This window comes from Oncorhynchus mykiss, chromosome 16, assembly GCF_013265735.2.
Source record: "Oncorhynchus mykiss isolate Arlee chromosome 16, USDA_OmykA_1.1, whole genome shotgun sequence".
NCBI classification, from domain to species: Eukaryota; Metazoa; Chordata; class Actinopteri; order Salmoniformes; family Salmonidae; genus Oncorhynchus; species Oncorhynchus mykiss.
This window is the reverse complement of record NC_048580.1, coordinates 28,420,980-28,447,499: the sequence shown is the minus strand read 5'-3', so window position 1 is coordinate 28,447,499 and position 26,520 is coordinate 28,420,980. Positions and strand designations below refer to the sequence as shown.

Sequence of the window (26,520 nt, the reverse complement as noted above, 5' to 3'; positions counted from 1 at the left end):
TAGCCTTCCCGGTTTTTGACCATTCTGCCTGCCTTGACCCTGAGCCTGCCTATCGTTCTGTACCTTGTTATACCACCCTGGATTACTGACCACTGCCTGCCTGCCCTGACCCTGGGCCTGCCTGCCGTTCTGTACCTTTCGGACTCTGCTCTGGACTACTGCCCTCTGCCTGCCCTTGACCTGTCGATTGCCTGCCCTCCTGTTTTTGTAATAAACTTTTGTCACTTCGAAACTCTCTGCATCTGGGTCTTCTCCTGAACCTTGACAGTTACAGCTAATAAAGTTAATGAATAATTGGTGAGGGAGGTAGTAAATACTTTATTGTTAAAAATTCAAGCAGTGGGTCTGGCTAATGGTTAACCACAATCAAAATGAAAGATCATTATAGGGGCTGGCCAGATAGCTGGAACAGGGACGGATCAGGAAAGAAAGGTGTGAACTGCTCTCACTGCTCTCTCCCTTTCTCCCCCATCAAATTGGCAATACAGTCCTTTCCCTTCATTCAAATCCAAGGGTAGCCTTCCTTGGGTGTTTGCCTACATAAGCTCAGTGGGGTTACCCACCAGCATTTGGCCATCGCAACGCAGCACCAATGTAAAGTAGCCCAAAAACCTTGGCCGTAGGCCCAAATGAATTTTAAGTGACTGCTATCTCATTTGTGTGTCTTTGCACATTACTCTCACTCTTCCTTTGCTTTTTCTCTCCATCTGTCAGTGTGACGGGGGGGGGCACAAACCCCCTCTTTTCTCTCCTGAGGGGCTTCGGGACAAAATGTCTTATCCCCCTGTGTCTCCTCATGGGTAAAAGCCCGCCCACTGCCCCCCACCCCCCATATAAGAGCCGGTGAGGGAGAGATGATAAGAAGTTAGTCTTGGGACAAGCTCAGACCATGCAGTGTAAAGTCCTTCTCTGCCTCTACTTCCTGACAATCATAAAGCATGGTGAGTGTTGTGCCACTGCCCTCACACTCATGATAACAAACAAGCCACATTGATTTGCATGTTTGCCCTAGTTTCACATTAAATCCAGGTGACAATCTGCGAGTGTGGCGTTGTGTGCGTTCAACTATCTCAGATAGCTGAATGATTGCTGTAATGTCGTTTTCTGATAGTGTCAATAGCAGTAGTAATAGTTAAATGAGGATTGGGTAAGTGTTAGACCATTATTCTGGTAAGCATTGGATTTACATGATGTTAGCATGCAGGTAAAACTAAAATGTTGGTAATTTTGTTCATGGAGAATTCTAAGGTTTATATGTCAGACATTGGATTGTTTTTTCAGCAACACCTAATTTTGACAGTTGTCGGACTAGGATTCAGTATAGGCCTACAGTACGGTGGTGACTGAATATGCGTAGTTGCACATTATAGGGAATACATAAATTATTGCTTTTACTATGTGAATATATAATTGATGTTTGTTGGTAACCATTTTCTTTTTCTTTAAATGTGATACATGTCCATGTAAAGAGTTGTTTTAAAACGAATTAAAGGGCACAATCTAACGTTTTTCAGCCAAAAGGCAGTCCTGCCACTTGGTTTGCTACAAAGCTAATGGATGGGGTTGGAGAAATGTAACCACTTTCTGATTAGAGCTATGATGCAAGTACTGACCACTGTCCATGAGATCAACATGTTTAAGCTAGACATTGTCAGTGGTGTGTATTCATGGTAAAAACGTAATACATTTTATTTAGTCTCTTTGTCCTCCATAATTTTCCTTCAATTTACAAGAGACTGAATATATCTCACTGAAGAAAACATCAGAGCGAACAAAATAGTGCCTCTCTGTCTCTTTATGTGTAGCCCATCTATTTGATGCTATCCGGTCAAAAAGAGTATGATATTGTTGCTCTCCATAGCATTGAATACAAAGGAAGCCAGCATTTGGCCTCCCTTGTTAAACATTTTTTATAAGAATAATAGCCCATCAGCGTTGAGCTGAACTGAGTGAGCTCAACTGTAAATGGTTCTGGCTTTGGATTCACACCAATCACATCACACCAAAAGCCAAACGGAATTTAGAGAAAAAACTTGAATTGTTGCATCTTGTTATGTTGTTGTCCTCCAGTGGCTATAGCTAGCTAGCTTAGCTAAAATGGACCCTTTCCACAATTTATCCAGGGATGGAGATAGGGATTTGAACTTATGGTTTTACTGAATTCTCCGTATTCTGATCCAACCTTAAATACGTACATTGTTCCCCTTGCCTGAGAGGATGGAAGTTTAATATGTAACTAGATTAGATTAGATTAATTAGCTGGTTCATCGTTGCACATGAAAGGAAGTTAGGCAAACAAGCATTTTAGCCAGGTAGCCTAGAACAATAAACTAAAATCATGTACTGTATGATAGTTATAGACCGTTTTGGCAACATGAAAGAGAGGAGGATGGCATTTGCACTTTTCTACAAGTAGGGCGAGTCAACATGTTACGGCCCTGGATCGCTATTGATTCACTTTGACTGAATGAGCTGCAGAAGATCCTGAAACAAACTAATTGTGTTTCCATCTATGCTCAAAAGTGCTTAGGGTTAATGACAGACTCTTGAACTTGCCGAGTACAGTGTATTTGTAATGTCTTATCATCTTATCACTTCTTACCATGGTCATTCATCTGCATAGTTTGCTTGAATGCTTCTTGGGCTGTGTATAAGGCCTCTCACTATTGTTTTACGTTGCCAGAATGAGCTGCAAAATATTCTGAAACAAACTTAATTGGATTTCCATCTTGCCTGCGGGCAACCAACATCACACTGTGTTGAATGTACACTGATATTGTTTTGAATTATCAACTGAATAAATTCAATGCACACCCAACTAACAAAACACAACTAAATGTGCATGTTGAAACTCTTGTACTTGCCTGGTATTTGCTTTTTGCAATGCCTGATCATCTTCCATCATCTTATACTTTGTCACGACTTCCGCCGAGGTCGGCTCCTCTCCTTGTTCGGGCGACGTTCGGCGGTCGACGTCACCGGCTTTCTAGCCATCGCCGCTCCATTTTTCATTTATCCATTTGTTTTGTCTTGTTCCCTGCACACCTGGTTTTCATTCCCAATCACACATCATGTATTTATTACTCTGTTCCCCCTCATGTCTTTGTGTGAAATTGTTTGTTTGTTTTTTACTTGTAGCCCGTATTAGTCTGGTTAGCACCGGGTCTGTGTTTGGCCCGTGTGTGTTAGTTATTTTGTACCATTTCGTGTACTTTGGGCGTATATTACTATTTTCATTGGATATGAATAAAGTGTGCCTATTATCACCCATGTCTGCTCTCCTGCACCTGACTTACCTTCAACCAGTAGCCCACACCGTGACACACTTCTTACCGTGATCAAACATTTGCATATCTTGTTTGAATTATTGTACTGTTTTATTGCATTGTTGTGTATTAGGCCAATATAAAGGCCAGGACATTACTGTAAATGAGCGCATTATTTCCTATTTTAAATTAATCAGAGAGCAAACAAAGAGACCAAAGATAACCCTGAAGAAGCTACAAAGCTCCACAGCGTGGATTGAAGTGTCTGTCCATAGGACCACTTTAAGCCATACACTCCACAGAGCTCGGCTTTACGGAAGAGTGGCCAGAAAAAAAGCCGTTGCTTAAAGAAAAAAACACGTTTGGTGTTCGCCAAAAGGCATGTGGGAGACTCCCCAAACATATGGAAGAAGGTACTCTAAAATGTATCTTTTTGGCCATCAAGGAAAATGCTATGTCTGGTGCAAACCCAACACCTTTCATCACCCTGAGAACACCATTCCCACAGTGAAGCATGGTGGTGGCAGCATCATGCTGTAGGGAAGTTTTCATCAGCACGAACTGAAAAACTGGTCAGAATTGAGGGAATGATGGATGGTGCTAAATACAGGGAAATTCTTGAGGGAAACCTTTTTCAGTCTTCCAGAGATTTGAGACTGGGAAGGAGATTCACCTTCCAGCAGGACAATGACCCTAAGCGTACTGTTACAGCAACACTCGAGTGATTTAAGGGGAGACATTTACATTTCTTGGAATGGCCTAGTCAAAGTACAGACCTCAATCCAGTTCAGAATCTGTGGTATGATCTAAGGATCGGTGTCCCATCAACAGGACCGTTGTAAATCATGCAGCGCGTTATGTCAAGACCGCACATTTTTGAGAAACGAAAGATGTCGGTACATATAAGTGTCTTATATCGGCTGAAAGCTTAAATTCTTCTTAACATACCAGCACCGTCCAATTTACAGTAGCTATTACGACAAAATGCCACGCTATTGTTTGAGGAGAGCTCCTAACAACAAAACACTTTTTTCACCACGATAGGTTTGATAAGTTCACCTCTGAAGGTGAAATGTGTACTTACATTCTGAAATCTTGCTCTTATCTCTCCCAGAGATAACATAAAAAGGTCCATGTAGCATGCACGATCAATTTTTTATTTCCACTCATTCAATTTGAAAAGAAAGGAATCTGTGAAAATCTCACCCTAAAAGTTATTTCAACAAGTCAAATCACGTTCGTATATATTCCTCAGAGATCCTAGAAGGTAACAAGACTTCACTATATCATTAGGGGTGTAGTATATCCTATAGGACACCATATTTGGTCAGAAAGCGACGCCTTCATGGCACGCCGATGACGCGGGCGGTCATCACTTGAACGACTGTATCTTTGTCAAACAAGCACCATTCGGGGTCAAACAAAGCTAGCTAGATAGCCAATGAGCTGGGCTATATGGGAGTTTATGACTTTATATGTCATAAAATGTAGCTATTAACCTTGTACGACAGCATGCCTTTTCAATTTGGACAAGAATTATAAGGATATTCAGAGTTATGAAGTTATGAAACTGGTTGTTTTGCAAATGTTGAACTTATAATACTTGCTAATACTTGGAAAGCCAAATCAAAGTCTGAGTATATAGATTTGACTATATTCTTGCAGAGAAATGTTATATGAATGCGAATGTCTCCTTCACGATTTGCCCAAATGTACCTGGGAACTTCACACTAAAAGTATTGCAGTTCACTCATACTTCAAGTTATCCATCTGAAACTTTGCACACACACTTCTGCCATCTTGTGGGCACTGTCGGAATTACAACCAGGGTGATGGCTTTAACTGTGACCTTTCTCTTGCATTTCAAAGATGGTGGTAGAAAAAGATTGGTTGTTTTTTTTCTTTGTATTTTCTTCTACCTGATCTATTGTGTTATATTCTCCTACATTCAATTCACATTTCCACAAACTTAAAAGTGTTTCCTTTCAAATGGTACCAATAATATGTATATCCTTGCTTCAGGGCCTGAGCTACAGGCAGTTAGATGTGGGTATGTCATTTAGGCGAACATTGAAAAAAAGGGGGCTATCGCTGAGAAGTTTTTTAAGGATTGATGTACACCAGTGGAACACATCCAACTTGAGGAGCTGGAGAAGCTTTGCCTTGAAGAATGGGCACAAATCCCAGTGACTAGATGTGCCCAGCTCATAGAGACATACCCCAAGAGACTTGCAACTGTAATTGCTGTAAAAGGTGGCTCTACAAAGTATTGACTTTGGGGGGTGAATAGTTATGCACAGTTTTCTTTTCTTTTTTGTCTTATTTCTTGTTTGTTTCACAATAAAAAATATTTTGCATCTTCAAAGTGGTAAGCATGCTGTGCAAATCAAATGATACAAACCCCCCAAAAATACATTTTCATTCCAGGTTGTAAGGCAACAAAATATGAAAAATGCCAAGGGGTGTGAATACTTTCACAAGCCACTGTACTCCAAAAGCACAACATCAACAGTCATAACACAATGTAATCTTGTTTTGCTCTATCCAACTCCCTAAAAACATTTTCTTAGAGAATAGTATTGTATTAGAATAGTTCAGAATTGTTTTCAGATCTTTCTTTAGTTTTTAGGAACATGCAGCAAATATATTTCACTCATAATTCACATTCAAACCCATGTTTATAGGGATAGTTTATGCATCATGTATTCTGTTTGTTGTCACTCATTACCTATCTTGTCGTCTCTCTTCTTACAGGTCAGACACTGATCTTAGGAGTCTTAGGGTCCACTAATCAGATCTTTCTCTTTATCAAGATTCCTACTATACATATTGCCTTTTAGCAGGCACTTTTATCCAAAGCAATTTACGGTAGTGCACACATACATTTTCGAATGGGTTGCCCCAGTGTGATTCGAATCCACAACCCTACCAACTAAGCAACACAGCTCTATGTTCTTTTTCTCTCTACCTCTCCTCTCCTTCCACTCTCCTGGTCACTCCACCCATCATCCATCCATAATTCTGAAAGTTGTGCTAATATTGGGTTTTTCATGGGTTTTTCATCATGAATCTTGTTCTGGAAGCAGCTCTGCAGAGTGGTCAGTAGCTGGCACAACTACAAAGTCATGAAATATCATTTTAAATCTAACTCTAACCTTAATCCTAACCTTAATTACACTGCTCACCCTAATGCCTAACCCTGAATTTAAAAAAAAAAGTATTATAATCTCGCCAATTTTTACTTTACAGCTGGCCTATCTCAGGGGAAATCACTCAGTTCTGCCGCCAGGACAAGATTCATGACAATAAACGTCAACCTGCTACCATTCTTACGTTGCGGTTTGAATGTCTGACTATGAAAAGCCAACTGACACTGAATCTTGAAGCATTGAAGTGTTGCACCCTCTATAGCCATCATGGATATTATTTGACACTGCTGGTAATCTACTAGGCAGCAAGTAGCCTAGTGGTTAGAGTGTTGGACTAGTAACTGAAAGTTTGCAATATCAAATCCCTGAGCTGACAAGGTTGTTGTTCTGCCCCTGAACAAGGCAGTTAGCCCACTGCTCTTAGGCTGTCATTGAAAACAAGAATTTGTTCTTAACTGACTTGCCTGGTAAAAATGTTTAATCTATGAACATTTGAATGTCTTGAAAAATGATTTGGCCACATGTAGTCTTAACTATACCTGGTACAGCCAGAAAAGGACCGGCCACCCCTTGGAGCCTGATTCTTCTTAGGTTCTTGCCTTTTAGGGAGTTTTCCCTAGCCACTGTGCTCTGCATTGATTGCTCTTTGGGGTTTTAGGCTGTGAATCTGTAAAACACTTTGTGACAACTGCTGATGTAAAAAGGGCTTTATAAAATACATCTGATTGATTTATTGATTGATTGTGGTCTGCTGGGATAAGTAAATCTGCTCTAAACTCACTGAATTAACTCATGTTTCATCAACTGAGCATTCAGTGAGTTGACCAAGATGTATATATAGCTTGATATTGATCTTACAGGTTATGTTGAACTTTACATAACTTCATAATTAAGACGTTGCTGATACTCAGAGATGGCAGTATCTCTATTTCTAGTATTTTTATTATGGTAGTATTTCTATGTATTTGACATATGTATTTCAATTACTTTTGAGTATTTGGTCATTTCTATTTGAAACGTCTAAAAAAACATGTAATTGTAGTAAGATACTTCAGGGAATGGTATTTTGCATTTTCAAATTACTAAAAATACTTTTCTACCATTGTTTATAGCACTTCAAAATGTTGTGGCCCCTGTCATGCCAAATTTGCTGCATTGGTATCAGAAGTCTGATGGCACTATCGTGTGAGGCCATGAGAGGTGTTGATGGATGAGTGGAGGTCCTTGAAATAAAGATGTATGCACAGGGATGCACTTCCAGAGTGAGGATAATGGGGTGAATTTAGACCAAAAGTGGGAAGTGAACTCAACTTTGAAAGCAAACACACACAATGTTATTGCCACACAATCACTACACTCACTCTCATTCGGGTAATGAGTGTCATGCCTCTCATTTCTTTCAAACCACTTTCTACCTGCACCTCTGATATCTCATTTCTGACACCAGTGCAGTGAATTTGGACTTAAAGGGTGCCACAAAGCTCTGAAGATTAACACGCCATGAACTGTGCCAATTAACTGGACTTTTGGTACTGCTCATAGCGTGTTAGCCAAGGGTCGCAAGTTTATTTATAACTAATTTAAAGCTGAAATCCGTCAAGTGGGAAACACCGCCACTGTTCGACCCAGCACCTTTGTTATTGTTTTAGTTTTATTGATGAAACAGAGGAGAGGAGTGTCTAGCAGCATGGTAAAAATAATTGTAGTACATATTCTGGTGTTCTATCGCGTGTGCAATGATGTCCGAGGGGGAAAAAACAGTGTTTGTTGTTTGAAGTAACTTGTTTTTTTTGTTGTAATATCCCAAAAGGGCATTTTCCCCCTTTACAGATTAGAAAATGCAAAATACATTTATTTTAATAGCAGAATTTTTTCGGTACTAGTATTTTGTATTTTACTTTGGTACGTTAGTCTTAAGCGTGTTTTGTAACTAGATACATTTTGATGTAACTTCATCCATCTCTGATCATACTTTTGTTTGTCAATAAGGACAAAACCTTTATGAACATGTGTATAGACCACTGATATTTTCAATTTCTTTCACTCTTTCTTTCAGTCTCCCCAACTGAAGTTTGGGTCCGGCCACATACGTCTGCCCTTCTCCCCTGTTCTATCTCAGTCCCTCCTGTAGGCGACTCTCTCCTGGGGATCAGTTGGACCTTCAACGGATCTCATATAGCCTCCTTCGGGACGACAGACGACAACCATGTCGACAAAGGCTTCAGTTGGGACACCAGTTTATTTGTCAATGGGACCTTCTCTCTGACTTTGCTTAATGCCACTCTTGACCAACAGGGCGTGTATGAGTGTCAAGTCAGATACAACGTCTCCGAGCTACACTCCAGCAATGTTACATTGGACATCAAAGGTAAGTCTTTCGTAGTCCTTTCAGTTTTAAATTAGGTCTAAGGCCCTGCTCAAATACCTCTCTTCCACACTTCCGTGATGTATTGAATGATCTAACATGTTTGGATAGGTAAAAACATGAGGTCCTCTTCACAGCGTTCACCAATCCAATAACATTCACTAAAGGGAGAAAGGAAAGGGTGCCATGAAGTAGTTTCTAATTTGTAGTTGTTCCCTCATATGACATTCATGTATCCAGTTCTCTCAGACAAGTAAGGGCAACAGGAAGTTAAGTAAAAAAAACATTGGACACACCTGGTCATGTGAATCTGAATGCTTCACCATGAAACAAATAAATGAATCTCTCTCATTTCTTAGTTCCACCCACTCTCTCCATTCCCACCACGATGGTGGTACTGGATGTGAAGAGTGAGCTTCACTGTATTGCAGAGGGTTTTAGCCCTCCACTCATCTACTTCTCCTGGACCAGAGCTGGGGAGGTGGTCCAGCTAGAGCAAGCGGTCACAGCAGTCGACCGCACCCCAGAAGGGACCTACTGGGCGGTCAACATCTTGAAATTTATCCCTTTGGTGGACGACCAGAATGTGATCTATGGCTGTGTGGTCACTCACGCAGCCCTGGACAAACTGCTGAGCTTAGAGTTTCAACTCAGCTTCGTCTGTAAGTGTCAACTTTTTCAATTAATTACTATCATTTGATTAATACAATACATGGTTATCAACATGATACATGTCAAGAGACCATTTTCAGATTGTTTTATATGGTATAGAAGTTCATTGAAAAATATAGGATGTTTTTGTGTGCTATTTTAATACATGAGAATTAACCAATGATATCAGGCCACACCCGGCCATGAACACAGACACCTGTGTGTGTCTTTTGACACTATATAAATGAGTTATCCTTCAGTGTTTGTCATTATACCCTGATGAAGACAACTTGTCTGTCGAAAAGTTGGACATAAATATTGTTGCATCTGAGCTCCTAGAGTGTGCGGCTCTCCTTTATTTTTTAAGTGTTCCACTCCGCTAGCCAGCACCTTGCTTGAATACTGTAGGTGTGCGTTTCTTTCGCCTCTAGATTGTAGAAGTTCATTGAACATTAACAATTTGTAATTTAGAATTCTCACTATCCATTTCCATCCGCAGTTTGTGAGTAAAGTCATACCATATATAAAAAATGTATGACAGCTATGATGGGAACAGAACATTTCTGTGCAATTTTATAAATGCCGACAGATCATTTGTTCGTTCGACATGGTGGGATCTTTTTGTGCCAGTAAAGTTAATCATACGAGAAATTTGTGAAAATGCCTTTATGTGCAAATATTGATATAACCATATTGAAGTAAGTCACGAGATGACATGGTTTGTGGTCCACCCACTACAATTTCGGAAACCATGCAATTTAAATTAGGCTACAGATAAAATACGTGATGAATTTCACAGGGTGGTGAAAGTGCATGGTATGAGCTTGATGCTGCTTTCTGATAAATATCAAGGGTCTTATTCTGCTGACAAAATAAATACTTGACTGCAGTTTTGACAAATAAAAACACCATTCCCACTTATTCATAATCCCATTATGTAGACTAGCCTAACCACAGGTGGCCTACAAGCACTGTATCTGAGAGCTGTTGCCTAGAGCGCAAGTGCCAAGACCAGAGTAGGGCCATTTGATATTTAACGCAACAGTTTGACAAAACTAATCGGTAGAGTTGAAAAGGCACTGGAAACACAATGAACATTAGATTTTAGTCGGTACTTGAAAACTTAAGTGAATTGTGTGCACTATCACCACACTGATTTTTATCTGCAACAAGTCAGTTTGATGGAAACACCACTGGTGGGAAAATGTACATATTTTCTTTATGCTTACTTGAATAGTCGCATAAAAATGTTGCCAATTAGATGGAAACCTAGCTACTAACCAGGTTTCCAGCCAACCTTTGTGACTTAAGTAAATATCAGATAAAATGGAAACAGAAAACATTTCGGTAAACTTTCCAAATGTTAAGAAACAAAATACACTACACAAGGTTAGATATTCTTGTGTCTGTAAAATTAATTATGTGAGAAAACATTTAGGTGGAAACACTTATAACCAAATATTGATATAATATTGCTAGTAGAGGGGCAGGCAAAACGACAGGTCAAGGGCAGGCAGAGGTCAGTAATCCAGATAGGGTGCAAAAGGTTCAGAATGGCAGGCAGTCTCAGGGTCAGAGCAGGCAGGGGTGAATAATCCAGTGTGGTGTGGCAAGGTACAGAACGGCAGACAGGCAAACAGAACGGGTCTAAATACACTGGGGGTAATGGGGAAGATTGGCGACACTTGGAGTGTGGAGACAAGCACCAAGACAGGTGAAACAGATCAGGGTGTGACAGTACCTCCTCCCCCAAGGGTGCCACCTGGCCTCCTCCCTGGGCACCTACCTGGTTGAGTGGGCATTGGAAATAAAGTAAGGCTTGGGTCCAGGATGTCCCTAGCGGGGACCCAGCACCTCTCCTCTGGGCCATGACCCTCCCAGTCAACTAGGTACTGGAACCCCCTGCCCTGAGGTCGAATCTTCAGGAGACCTCACCATGTACACCGGTTGGCCATCGATGAGACGGGGGAGAGGGATGGGTCTGGAAACAGGAGACAAAGGGCTGTGAGACATTCTGGAAACATGAAAAGTGAGATGTATATGGAGGGTACGAGGCAACAGAAGATGAACAGCAGAGGGGTTAATGATCTTGGAGATGTGGAAGGGTCGATAAACCGGGGGGGGGGGGGGGGGGGGGGGGTTTGCAGGATTCCACCAGGAGGGGCAGATCCCGAGTGGACAGCCATACCTTCTGCCCCTGACGATACCGGGGCACCGGAGTCAATCCGCTTGTCATCAATATCTGGAGGTGGTTTTGAGAAGGTCCAACCAGGCATTTGTCCAGGTATGACAGCAGAGGACAAACATCTGGCCCGAAGGTATGCTGACATCTTCCTCATGCTCAGGGAAGAGCAGGGGCTGATACCCCAGGGAACACTCAAAGGGCAAAGACCCGTGGCAGAGCAAGGAAGGGTGTTGTGGGCGTTTTCAACACTAGTTGCTGGCTCCAGGTGGTCGTAGAGTCGTCTCCGGGTCTTGGTTGGCTCGGGCCGACTGGCCGTTGGACTGGGAGTGAAACCCGGAAGACAGGCTGGCCGATGACCCAATGAGTGTACAGACCACCTTCCAGAACCGGGACGAGAACTGAGGACCACAGTCAGAGACCATGTCCATGGATCCGGAAGACGTCCTGGCAGAGGAATGCGGGCGGATGATGGAGCACTAGAATTCGCACTTCCCTGCTTTCTCCAGGAGGTGTAGGAGAACCTGTCGGAAGTGGAGCACGTGTTTTTTGGCGAAGCGGGAGAACACAAGGATGTCATCAAGGTAGACAAAGATTAACCGGTTCAACATGTCCCGGATAGCATCATTAACCAGAGCCTGGAACAGAGCAGAGGCGTTGGTAAGGCCAAACTGTATGACCAGATACTCGTAGTGACAGCGTTGAAGGCAGTTTTCCACTCGTCCCCTTCCCGTAGCCGCACCAGGTGGTAGGCGTTCCGTAGGTCCAGCTTGGAGAACACTGGAGCGACTCAAAGTCCGAGGAGATAAGGGTTAGGGGGTAGCGGTTCTTCACCGTTTTGTTGAGACCTTGGTAGTTGATGCATGGGCACAGGGTTTTGTCCTTCTCCACAAAGAAGAACACTGCGTTAGCAGGGGAAGGCAGAAGGACGGAGGAACACTGCAGCTAGGGAGTCCTCAATGTAGATTGTCAGATCCGGAGACCAAGGTTATGGCAGAGTACAGTAGTCCCCAAGGCGGAGTGGTGCCTGGGAGAAGGTCTATCCAGCAGTCATAGGGTCAGTGCGGCATAAGCGAAGTAGCCTGGGCCTTACTGAAGACCTCCCGGCGGTCCTGGTACACTCAGGAATGGCAACTTCCGAGCCCCCAGGAAGACGTCCTGGAGCAGGTTGTGCTGACTTCAGGCAATGGGCCCCAGCCCATGATGGCACCAGAAGACCAGTCAATGTAGGGATTGTGTCGCTGGAGCCAAGAGAATCCCAATACCACGGGAACCTGAGGAAATGTAACTTGTTATGGCTGCAATCCCGTGTTTTCTATCCAATACTAATAATAATATGCATACAGTGCCTTGCGAAAGTATTCGGCCCCCTTGAACTTTGCGACCTTTTGCCACATTTCAGGCTTCAAACATAAAGATATAAAACTGTATTTTTTTGTGAAGAATCAACAACAAGTGGGACACAATCATGAAGTGGAACGACATTTATTGGATATTTAAAACTTTTTTAACAAATCAAAAACTGAAAAATTGGGCGTGCAAAATTATTCAGCCCCTTTACTTTCAGTGCAGCAAACTCTCTCCAGAAGTTCAGTGAGGATCTCTGAATGATCCAATGTTGACCTAAATGACTAAAGATGATAAATACAATCCACCTGTGTGTAATCAAGTCTCCGTATAAATGCACCTGCACTGTGATAGTCTCAGAGGTCCGTTAAAAGCGCAGAGAGCATCATGAAGAACAAGGAACACACCAGGCAGGTCCGAGATACTGTTGTGAAGAAGTTTTGGATACAAAAAGATTTCCTAAGCTTTAAACATCCCAAGGAGCACTGTGCAAGCGATAATATTGAAATGGAAGGAGTATCAGACCACTGCAAATCTACCAAGACCTGGCCGTCCCTCTAAACTTTCAGCTCATACAAGGAGAAGACTGATCAGAGATGCAGCCAAGAGGCCCATGATCACTCTGGATGAACTGCAGAGATCTACAGCTGAGGTGGGAGACTCTGTCCATAGGACAACAATCAGTCGTATATTGCACAAATCTGGCCTTTAAGGAAGAGTGGCAAGAAGAAAGCCATTTCTTAAAGATATCCATAAAAAGTGTTGTTTAAAGTTTGCCACAAGCCACCTGGGAGACACACCAAACATGTGGAAGAAGGTGCTCTGGTCAGATGAAACCAAAATTGAACTTTTTGGCAACAATGCAAAACGTTATGTTTGGCGTAAAATTAAAACAGCTCATCACCCTGAACACACCATCCCCACTGTCAAACATGGTGGTGGCAGCATCATGGTTTGGGCCTGCTTTTCTTCAGCAGGGACAGGGAAGATGGTTAAAATTGATGGGAAGATGGATGGAGCCAAATACAGGACCATTCTGGAAGAAAACCTGATGGAGTCTGCAAAAGACCTGAGACTGGGACGGAGATTTGTCTTCCAACAAGACAAAGATCCAAAACATAAAGCAAAATCTACAATGGAATGGTTCAAAAATAAACATATCCAGGTGTTAGAATGGCCAAGTCAAAGTCCAGACCTGAATCCAATCGAGAATCTGTGGAAAGAACTGAAAACTGCTGTTCACAAATGCTCTCCATCACACCTCACTGAGCGCGAGCTGTTTTGCAAGGAGGAATGGGAAAAAATGTCAGTCTCTCGATGTGCAAAACTGATAGAGACATACCCCAAGCGACTTACAGCTGTAATTGCAGCAAAAGGTGGCGCTACAAAGTATTAACTTAAGGGGGCTGAATAATTTTGCACGCCCAATTTTTCAGTTTTTGATTTGTTAAAAATGTTTGAAATATCCAATAAATGTCGTTCCACTTCATGATTGTGTCCCACTTGTTGTTGATTCTTCACAAAAAAATACAGTTTTATATCTTTATGTTTGAAGCCTGAAATGTGGCAAAAGGTCGCAAAGTTCAAGGGGGCCGAATACTTTCGCAAGGCACTGTATATTAGCAACTGAGACTGAGGAGCTGGCCGTTTACTCTGGGCACCTTTTCATCCAAGCTTCTCAATTACTGCCCCTGCAGCCAAAGAAGTTAATATGCAGGAATTGGATCGTCTCGCTATGGTTCCCTGACACACGTAGGTTGATGGGGGTGGTATTGTGGGTGACCCGGCCTACAGAGCGGCCGTCCAGTGCTCTAACATCCATGGGAATGGAGAGGGGCTGAAGGGATGTCCAGCTTAGAAGCCAAGGTAGCGTCCATAAATCTCTCAGCCACAGAGTTAATGAGTACCTTGAGAGATTGACTGATTCCCTCATAGCAAAATTGCATGAAAAGGGGTGCGAATAAGGGGAGAGGAAAAGTTCTCCGTGTGGCCCACCAGATTTCTCGCTCCTACCAGTGAGCCAAGTGTTTTAGTGGACAGGTGGAGACGAAATGACCGGTAGTCCTGCTGGAGACAGCCTAGCGCTGTCTAGTTAAATAGGCGACTAGGCAGCCTTCGGGGACTCTCGGGGGAACTCAGGTAGCCTCGGGTTCTCTCGGCAACAGAGACTTCCGGGATGCCTTGGAGGCGAGGTGGAATCCGTGGCCGCCCATTGAAACGAATGGTCAAGGCAATGAGCGAGTCGAGAGCCGTCAGTAGTTCCCGGTTTGCAAGCTCGTCCTTTACTTCCTCCGATACTCCGTGCAGGTACATGTCAAACAGCGCTTCCGGGTTCCAGGCACACAGTTGCAAATGTGCAGAAATCCACCGCATAGTCTGCCACATTGCGGGAGTCTTGCTGAAGCTGATGTAACTTCCGGGCAGCCTCTCTCCTGGACAATGGAGCATCAAAAACTTTCACCTCTGCCACGAACTCCTCCAGACTGAATCATACGGCCGACTGTTGTACTGCTGTAGCACAGGCGTGAGCCCTCCTGGACATCCGTGTAATGAGCTATGCTATCTTAGAGCGGCCCAAGGTGAAGGAGGAGGGCTGCAGCACAATGATGAGGGAACACTGAGCGAGAAACGCCCAGCAGGCCCGACTCTCCATCAAAGCATTCTGGGGAGAGGTAAGAGGGTTCTTTGGAAACCGGGGTGACCGGGGAGGCAGTGCTGCTTACAGCCGGGTTATTGAGGGGCTGGGAGGTTACCGTCGTGGTAGATTGCCTAACAGACAACACGCAGAATTGCTCCAGCAATGTGTTCAATGCTTGGTCATGGCATTCGGCCAAGGTCTGGAAGCCATAAATCCATAAATCCATAAGACCCCGAAGCACCTCCTCGTACCTTCCAATGGTGGCTCCTTGGGAGGAGATGCGGTTGTGGAGCTGGTCCGAGTTTGCTGGGTCAGTCTTGGCCAGTTTGTTTTAGGTAAGACCCAGATGCAGACAGTGTTGAAGTAACAAAAGTGTATTACTAGGTCAAGGGCAGGCAGAGGTCGGTAATCCAGATAGGGTGCAAAAGGTCCAGAACTGCAGGCACTCTCATAGTCAGAGCAGGCAGGGGTCAATAATCCAATGTGGTGTGGCAAAGTACAGAACTGCAGGCAGACTCAGGGTAGGCAGACTGGTAAAAACTGGGATAAACTAGAAAACAGGCACTAGAACATACAGGCGGAAGTGGAATACTACTAATAGGTTTCCCGAAACAAAACGAACTGGCAACAAACAAACAGAGAACACAGGTATAAATACACTGGGGATAATGGGGAAGATTGGCGACATCTGGAAGGGGGTGGAGAAAAGCACAAAGACAGGTGAAACAGATCAGGGTGTGACACCACCATATCAATGTAAACTTGGAGTGTGGTTCTCCCATTACAACTTGTAGGGAAAGCATGCAGTTTATTAAAATCTACTAATTCCTTTAATTTGCCATGTTAAATAACACTAATAGGTGAGAACAATATATTTTGTGAACAAATGTTTCATTTTCCCGTTATAATGAGGTTGGTAGCAACATGGAAAATCGTTGTGGAAATCTGTTGCAGGTCAAGTCGACTACAAAATCCACAATGCTCTCTATGGTCTGGCTGGCGAGCTAGGTAGCAACAGTGGTCGAAAAAGTACTCAATTGTCATACTTGAGTAAAAGTAAAGATACCTTAATAGAAAATGACTCAAGTAAAAGTCACCCAGTAAAATATTACTTGAGTAAAAGTCTAAAATTATTTGGTTTTAAATATACTTAAGTATCAAAAGTAAAAGTATAAACCATTTCAAATTCCTTATATTAAGCGAACCAGACAGCATGATTATTTTTTTATTGACGATAGCCAGGGGCACACTCCAACACTCAGACACAATTTACAAATGAAGCATTTGTGTTTAGTTTGTCCTCCAGATCAGAGGCAGTAGCGTAACTAGTTAGCTGTAAAATCGCCTAAACAAACTGCATTAGCAGATTTTGGAGTCTACAATTTGCACGAAGTACAAATTTGCTAATCTTTTCCAGAGATGTGAGATAATGAACTTACTCTCTGTATTATTGTATAGCTCTGGAATCGTGGCGTTACATACATTCGAGGAAAATAAGAACTTTTCTATACATTTCCACTGACTTTGAGAAGGTACTGCGCAATGATTAGCTTAGAAACCGCGTGAAGGGGCATGACAACGTGAACGCGATTGGTCAGCAGTATGTTGGGTGTGGTGTTTTACATTAATTTATTTGATTCCTATCTCGTTTCTATAATAACTCTGTCAACGGCACCAAAAAAATGTAAAATAAAATACCGGCCAGATTGCTGCCTGTTTGAACGCCAATAACTCATGAAACGACCCAGGGAGTGTGCAAAACTGTCATCAAAGGGCAAAGGGTGGCTATTTGAAGAATCTCCAATATAAAATATATTTTTATTTGTTTAACACTTCTTATGGTTACTACGTGATTCCACATGTGTTATTTCATAGTTTTGATGTCTTCACTATTCTACAATGTAGAAAATAGTATAAATAAAGAAAAACCCTTGAATGAGTAGGTGTTCTTAGGCTTTTGACCGGTAGTGTAGATGGATAATTTCAAATATGTTATTGGACTATAAACAGATATGGCTCATTAACCTATACGGTCCAAATAATGATGATCCACGCTTTGAAAATATAATAATTTTTCAACCTTACAAGCAATACAATATATTATTATTTTATGGTGGAAGTTTATAATACGGTTTTCAATACCTCTATGGACCGTAAAGGAAATCACAATACAAACTATCACCCTCATGCACTTAAGGAAATCAGGAATGTCATGGATATGTTGGAACTAGTGGATATATGGAGGCTTAAATTTCCTGATGTCACGTCTACTCCCGCTCGACGTCGCCAGTTTACTAATCACTGGCTCTGACAACCATTACACACACCTGGCACCATCGTTATGCGCACCTGTGACTTATTATCAGACTCTCCTGGACTCCATCACTTTACTGATTACCTCACCTATATCTGTATCTATATCTATACACTTTGGTTCATTCCGCAGACAGTATTAGTTATGTTTCATGTCCAGACGCTGCTCTTGTTTTGTCTCGTTCCATGTCACCCCCTTGCTTCTTGATTCCCAGCATCTCCGTTACACCTGACCTAGGGAGATATGCATGGCGGAAGCTCAATCAAGTTAGTCACCTTGACTACCTTCTATTGTCATTCTCTCTGGCACCAAAAGTTTAAAAAGTGTTGATTGGGGACAGAATGAGGTCAGACCATCAAATAATTGGCATATATATTACTCTGACAGAATTTCCACGTGCGAGAGGATATTGGACATTTTATCAAAGCCTATTGGATGATAAGTTGTTTTTAACTAGGGCAGAAGAATTTCTAACTGACTTTTTCCGACATAATATACGTACACAGATCCCCTTAATGTATGGGACACTTTTAAATGTGCCTTTGGAGGCCATGCAATTCAGTACTCATCTCAAAAGCAAAAGTAATTTAGGTCAAGAGTCCATATTAACAAAGGAAAGGGAAGAACAAACAGTACAGATAGCAATCAAAACTGTACCATAAGAGGCTCAGAATAAGTTAGAGGAAAAGCAAAAAGAAATGGAAGAACTTATTCAAGAAGGATCAAGTGTAATATATTATAAAAATAAAGCAAACTCGATGGAATATGGGGGAAAATGCACCAAATAATTGTTTTATCTTTAACATAGACATGCTTCCAAAAATAATTTTCTGAAAGTTGTTACAAATGACGGAGTCACCCATGATTCACCAAACAATATTTTGAAAGAGGAAGTAAAGTACTTTAAGCATATGTTTACATTTGTCTCCATCTCCACGAACCGAAGCTAATTGTATGGATTTCCTTTCTATTAATAATGTAAAATTGACAGCTGTACAGAAAGACTGATGTGAAGGCCAAATTACAGAGGAAGAACTTCTTGACGCAATTAATGCCTTTAAGTCCGGGAAAACTAGGGCTGGATGGCATACCAGTGGAAGTATACCAAAGTTTTTGATATACTCAGGGGGCCGTTATTAGCATGTTTTAACCGCTCCTATAAAAATGGTACATTATTAGACACATACCAAGAAGGTTTGATTTCATTATTACTGAAACACAATCCAAGTGGTAAATATAAAGATCCAGTCCATTAAAAATCTTCAGCGTTGTGGTGCAAAAATTATAGGAAAATGCATAGAATTAAAAAGCCATTGTCTGATGTTATACAGTGTAGACAATATAAGACAAGTACTGGAAACAATAGAACACTATGAAAAATATGGGAAACCAGGCCAGGTATTCATAGCTGACTTTAAAAAGGCTTTTGATAAAGTATGACTGGAGTGTGTGTATATATATATATATATATGTAAATGCTTGGAATATTTCAATTTTGGAGAATCTCTTATAAAATGGGTTACACCTGGCTACTAGAAATGAAGACTATTACAAGATCTTCAGTTTCTTGGCAATTTCTCACCACGAATAGTCTTCATTTCTCAGAACAAGAATAGACTGACAAGTTTCAGAAGAAAGTTATTTGTTTTTGGCCATTTGAGCCTGTAATCAAACCCAGAAATGCTGATGCTCCAGATACTCAACTAGTCTAAAGAAGGCCAGTTTTATTGCTTCCCTAATCAGGACAACCGTTTTCAGCTGTGCTAACATAATTGCAAAAGGGTTTTCTAATGATCAATTAGCCTTTTAAAATGATCAACTTGGATGAGCTAACACAGCGTGCCATTGGAACACATGGTTGCTAATAATGGGCCTCTGTACGCCTATGTAGATATTCCATAGAAAAATCTTCCCTTTCCAGCTTCAATAGTCATTTACAACATTAACAATGTCTACACCGTATTTCTGATCAATTTGATGTCATTTTAAAAACATTTCTAAGTGACCCCAAACTTTTGAACGGTAGTGTATAATTACTCTTTCCTCCCCAGACCTCCCGACTGTCACCCTCTCCGCAATGCCTTTGCCCTCCCGCGACTCCCCACTCACCCTCTCCTGCGACATCGAGGGCTTCTATCCAGAGGATGTCTCCGTTTCCTGGCTACAGAATGGCACGGAGCTCCCCGCACCTCTGCTGAGCGAGTCGGGCCCGGACGGCACCTTCAGAACCAGGCGCTACTACACCCTGAGCCCCGAGCAGAGGGAGCTAGCCGGGGAGGTAGAGTGTGTCGTCCATCTGCCCAGCATCACTGAACCTGTGGTCACCTCCGCAGCCCTGGCCGACATCGACCCCATCATAGGTAAGAAAGAGAGGGGGGAGGGGATAGGGAGAGAGAAGAGGGGAAGGGGACAGAGAGAATGTTCACAAATTCAAGAAATCCCAACATTGGGTTTGATCAAATTCTTAGCTGGGTTTCCACCATAACCTGCTCTTAGAAACAGCAGAGGGTGGTAAGAGGTTGGAGAGATGGACCAGTAAACAAAAGGATTACTTAAAGCGTGGACTGAACTGGCCACTGGAGGGCTTCTGGTGTAAATCATTACTAACAATGCTGTTGTTCCCTTGAGCTAGGCACTTAACCCCAAAACTAGCTCTCCATCCAGGGCCGCTGTAAGACGGTTGACACTGTGCCTCTCAACGTGTGTGTGTGTGTGTGTGTGTCTGAGGTTGGAGAAAAGGCAGAGAACAAATGTATGTTCTTACCAAAAGGACAATAAAGTATATATTCTATTCATGGCCTGGCCTCAAACATATTCAAACATATTCTACCCTCCTCCCTTGTGTATCTCCTCTCCCAGAGACACAAACTGCGCTGACCAAGTCTGCCAAGGCATCTGTGGCTCTGATGTGCATCTCTCTGGTGCTGGTCTTTCTGCTCTGCTTTGGCTTCTCCTGGAGAAGGCGGGATGGTGAGTAAAACAGAATATTATTTCACTTTATTAATAATGTACATCATATTTAAATATTCATATATTTCCATATGTATCTGAATATAAATACAGTGTATATAATCAATGATGTGTTCATGCACTGTGTACTGTAATACCTGTTAATGCTATCTTAATGAAAGTAGTATACACAGTATATAGATTGGTTGGTGCAACATATACCGCCGTTCAAAAGTTTGTTGTCAGTTAGAAATTCTTGTTTTTTTAAAGAAATGCAAAAAATGTTGTCCATTAAAATAACATCAAATTGATCAGAAATAATATGTTATTGTTGTAAATGACTATTGAAGCTGGAAATTGAATATCTACAGAGGCCCATTATCAGCAACCATTAGTCCTGTGTTATAATGGCACGCAGTGTTAGCTAATCTAGTTAGTTAGTTTATAATTTTAAAAAGCTAATTGATAATTAGAAAACCCTTTTGCAATTATGTTAGCACAGCTGAAACTGGCCTTCTTTAAACTTGAAGAGTATCTGGAGCATCACGGTTCAATTCTTGGACCAACTCTCTTCTGTGTACATACATCAATGATGTCGCTCTTGCTGCTGGTGAGTCTCTGATCCACCTCTAAACTCTCCTTCCAGACTCACATCAAACATCTCCAATCCAAAGTTAAATCTAGAATTGGCTTCCTATTTCGCAACAAAGCCTCCTTCACTCATACTGCCAAACATACCCTTGTAAAACTGACCATCCTACCGATCCTCGACTTCGGCGATGTCATTTACAAAATAGCCTCCAATACCCTACTCAATAAATTGGATGCAGTCTATCACAGTGCCATCCGTTCTGTCACCAAAGCCCCATATACTACCCATCACTGCGACCTGTACGCTCTCATTGGCTGGCCCTCGCTTCATACTCGTCGCCAAACCAACTGGCTCCAGGTCATCTACAAGACCCTGCTAGGTAAAGTCCCCCCTTATCTCAGCTCGCTGGTCACCATAGCAGCACCCACCTGTAGCACGCGCTCCAGCAGGTATATCTCTCTGGTCACCCCCAAAACCTATTCTTCCTTTGCCTGCCTCTCCTCCCAGTTCTCTGCTGCCAATGAATGACTGGAACGAACTACAAAAATCTCTGCAACTGGAAACACTTATCTCCCTCACTAGCTTTAAGCACCAGCTGTCAGAGCAGCTCACAGATTACTGCACCTGTACATAGCCCATCTATAATTTTGCCCAAACAACTACCTCTCCCCCTACTTTCTTTATTTATTTTGCTACTTTGCACCCCTACTTTGCATATTCATCCACTGCAAATCTACCATTCCAGTGTTTTACTTGCTACAGTGGGGCAAAAAAGTATTTAGTCAGCCACCAATTATGAAAGTTCTCCCACTTAAAAAGATGAGAGGCCTGTAATTTTCAACATAGATAAACTTCAACCAAGAAAATCACATTGTAGGATTTTTTTATGAATTTATTTGCAAATGATGGTGGAAAATAAGTACATTCATTACATTTTGTGTGTTTTATTTAACTTTTGTACACCTCTGGTGGTCCCGGTCAAGAATGACCGGTCATTAGAAATGAATGGGTGAGACTACAATTTTGGGTATATAATTTAGTTCAGACACATGCCCATTCATCAGATGGACACACTTCCTCTCCCAGACCCCCACATGCATATGTGTTTGAACGCACGCACACACACACACCTCACTCCCCTTCTTGGGGTTGCCAATACACAGTTGAAGTTGGAAGTTTACATACACTTCGGTTGGAGTCATTAAAACTTGTTTTTCAACCGTTCCACAAATTTCTTGTTAACAAACTATAGTTTTGGCAAGTCGGTTAGGACATCTACTTTGTGCATGACACAAGTAATTTTTCCACAAATAATGTTTACACACATTATTTCACTTATAGTTCACTGTATCACAATTCCAGTGGGTCAGAAGGTTAGATACACTAAGTTGACTGTGCCTTTTAAACAGCTTGGAAAATTCCAGAAAACGATGTCATGGATTTAGAAGCTTCTGATAGGCTAATTGACATCCTTTGAGTCAATTGGAGGTGTACCTGTGGATGTATTTCAAGGCCTACCTTCAAACTCGGTGCCTCTTTGCTTGACATCATGGGAAAATCAAAAGAAATCAGCAAAGACTTTAGAAAAAAATGTACATGTCTGGTTTATCCTTGGGCGCAAGTTCCAAATGCCTGAAGGTACCATGTTCATCTGTTCAAACAATAGTACGCAAGTATAAACACCATGGGATCACGCAGCCGTCATACCGCTCAAGAAGGAGATGAGTTCTGTCTCCTAGAGATGAACGTACTTTGGTACGAAAGTGCAAATCAATCCCAGAACAGCAAATTACCTTGGGAAGATGCTGGAGGAAACAGGTACAAAAGTATCTGTTTCCACAGTAAAACGAGTCCTATATCACCATAACCTGAAAGGCCACTCAGCAAGGAAGAAGCCACTGCTTCAAAACCACCATAAAAAAAGCCAGACTGCGGCTTGCAACTGATCATGTGGACAAAGATTGTACTTTTTGGAGAAATGTCCTCTGGTCTGATGAAACAAAAATAAAACTGTTTGGCCATAATGACCATCGTTATGTTTGGAGGAAAAAGAGGGAGGCTTGCAAGCAGAAAATCACCATCCCAACCGTGAAGCACAGGAGTGGCCGCATCATGTTGTGGGGGTGTTTTGCTGCAGGAGGGACTGGTGCACTTCACAAAATAGATGGCTTCATGAGGAAGGAACATTATGTGGATATATTGAAGCAACATCTCAAGTCATCAGTCAGGAAGTTAAAGCTTGGTCGCAAATGGATCTTCCAATTTCACAATGACCCCAAGCATACTTCCAAAGTTGTGGCAAAATGGCTTAAGGACAACCAAGTCAAGGTATTGGAATTGCCATCACAAAGCCCTGACCTTAATCCTATAAAAATTTGTGGGCAGAACTGAAAAAGCGTGTGCAAGCAAAGAGGCTTACAAACCTGACTCAGTTACACCAGCTCTGTCAGTAGGAATGGGCCAAAATTCACCCAGCTTATTGTGGGAAGGTTGTGGAAGGCTACCTGAAACGTTTGCGCCAAGTTAAAAAATTTAACGGCAATGCTACCAAATACTAAATGAGTGTATGTAATCTTCTGACCCACTGGGAATGTGATGAAAGAAATAAAATCTGAAATAAATCATTCTCTCTACTATTATTCTGACATTTCACATTATTAAAATAAAGTGGTGATCCTACCTGACCAAAGACAGGGAATTTTTATTAGGATTAAATGTCAGGAATTGGGAAACTGAGTTTAAATCCATTTGGCTTAGGTGTATGTAAACTTCTGACTTCAACTGTAATCTTTCCCCCATTAGAACTACACCTGTTGACATTCTCACAAACAATCACAACATTGTTTCAGTAATATATAGAACTTTTCTCGCAGCTCTGGTATATAAAGCTTTTTTGAGTCCTTGCAAACAATTAATTCTGTGGCAGCACAATGACCAAATGATATACTGTATGTGAGGCTCTTGATCATATCTTTGATCACGACACTGGTGAGGATGAGAGAGGCCAGGAAACTGACAGTGAAGATGCATTAGAGGAGGAAGTGTCAGTAGTTGATGACAACAAAGAATATGATCCAGACCAAGAGACATCCGATGTGGAACAATTTAGTGATGAGAAAGAGGGCCCTGTTGAGGTTTTTGTTACATTCCGGTCAAAAATGGGAATTTGTCCTGGTCTTCATCCCCACCTGAGAGGAGAGGTCGGCTGAAATGTTATCTGGATGACCCCAGAGCCAACGAGATACGCCATATCCCGGGTTGATTACATAAAATCCTGCCACTATTTCGAAACAAATGTCCTTGTTTAACTTTGACACAAAGTAGTCTGTGATAAATAGCACAATGTGTTTAATCTGAGTATTTGTTGTAGTCAAAATAATCCATACATTAAGCAACTCAAAAACGAGTTGTATGAGCTCTGGTCAATGAGGCCTACAGGCCATAAATAGCAAATTGAAGTTCAAAACTTCTGTCATTTGAGATGGACTGGTGCTACATATAGAGCCGGTTTCCCGGAAACAGATTAAGACTAGTCCTGGACTAAAAAGCATGTTCAATGGAAATTATTGGCACCCCTGTTTTCAATACCTCACCTTGCGAGGTTAACAGCATTGAGCCTTTCTCTAAAATGTTTTATGAGATTGGAGAACACTTGGGAGGGGTCTTAGACCATTCCTCCATACAGAATATTTCCAGATCCTTGATATATTTTTTCTGTACTTATGGGCTGCCCTCTCCAATTCAAACCACAATGGGCTTTAAGTCCAGAGGCAGAGATGGCCATTGAAAAATGTTTATTTTGTGGTCAATTATGGCATTTCTTTGTGGATTTGGATGTGTGCTTGGGGTTATTGTCTTGCTAAAAGATATACTTGCGGCCAAGTTTCAGCCTCCTGCCAGAGGCAACCAGATTTTTAGCTAACATGTCCTGGTGCTGGGTAGTTCATAATGCTGTTGACCTTGAAGGATAAGTTTTACAATGAAATCTCTATTTTGGATGTAAATGGCATGTTATAGAAAGGTTCAGACACATTGTTTTGGTGACTTCACTTGATTTTGAGAAGCTTACCCCAAACTGCAAATCAACTCCTCATCCTAATTGTGTAGTATGGGTGCCCTTAAAAACATGAACAAATATGTCCTTTTAGAAAAAGCAAAGCTCTCATCATAGTGATGCAGGTCTGTAGTTGTACACATGAAATTGTGTCATTCCGAACTTTATCCGCAATGTCATATTCCCTTTTGTGCAACTAGAGCCATTTCCTCAATACAGCTGTTCCATTCTCAGTGTAGCCTGCTACTACAGGTAACTGCCAAAATAAAGGAAACACCAACATAAAGTGTCTTAATAGGGCGTTAACCCAAAATGAGCTGCCAGAACAGCATCAATGCGCCTTGGCATAGATTCTAGACGTGTCTGGAACTTAATGTGTATAAGCGCCCCATGCTTTCAATATGCTTTTCCTTTATTTTGGCAGTTACCTGTAGAATAAGGGAGAGCTATTGCTCAAGTCGCAACAAAATGGAATATAACGCTACGGATAAAGTTCGAAATTACACAATAAAAATGTAAAAATTACGATTTGATTTGATCTTTTATAAACAGTACAATACATACACATACAAATGACAACATCAACTACATCAAACCTGCTCAGACCCACTTTTATCTTTAGTATACGCTTTTTTTTAAAGATAACTTATGAGAAGAGGATCGTCCAACCCATCGGGTATCTCACTACACGCCACTGTGCCACGTCTTGAAATATGCAGACCGATGGATTAAAAGTACGTTTACATTGTAATACTTCTGACAGCCAACTTTCTTACTCCGCCCACAATTTCTGGACGTTGAAGTATTCCTTGAAACTATTGGTTAATTAGTCATTATTAGTTTTACACTTAAGACATGACTCTGCTGTTGTGCTGTATAATTTCTGAATTTTGTCTCTTGTATCATACATTCTTGGATATGATCTCTGCAAGGTGTTATATATCTTCCCTATCATATGAACATCCTATTCTGACTCAAATAGTATTCCCTCAAGGTTGCACTGATGTCTGAAT

General features: G+C 41.7%; 1 protein-coding gene across 2 annotated transcripts in view; it reads left to right on the top strand.

Moving 5' to 3' along the window:
* Positions 1 to 828: 828 nt before the first annotated feature.
* Positions 829 to 26,520, top strand: part of si:ch211-180a12.2 — a 57,893-nt gene continuing 32,201 nt past the window's right edge. For both annotated transcript variants that reach the window (XM_036946698.1, XM_036946697.1), the window contains exons 1-5: positions 829 to 941; positions 8,472 to 8,783; positions 9,140 to 9,442; positions 19,964 to 20,272; positions 20,772 to 20,882. In XM_036946698.1, the coding sequence (XP_036802593.1) occupies positions 890 to 941; positions 8,472 to 8,783; positions 9,140 to 9,442; positions 19,964 to 20,272; positions 20,772 to 20,882 (1,087 nt within the window). In that variant the 5' untranslated portion in view covers positions 829 to 889. The remainder of the gene's footprint in view (positions 942 to 8,471; positions 8,784 to 9,139; positions 9,443 to 19,963; positions 20,273 to 20,771; positions 20,883 to 26,520) is intronic.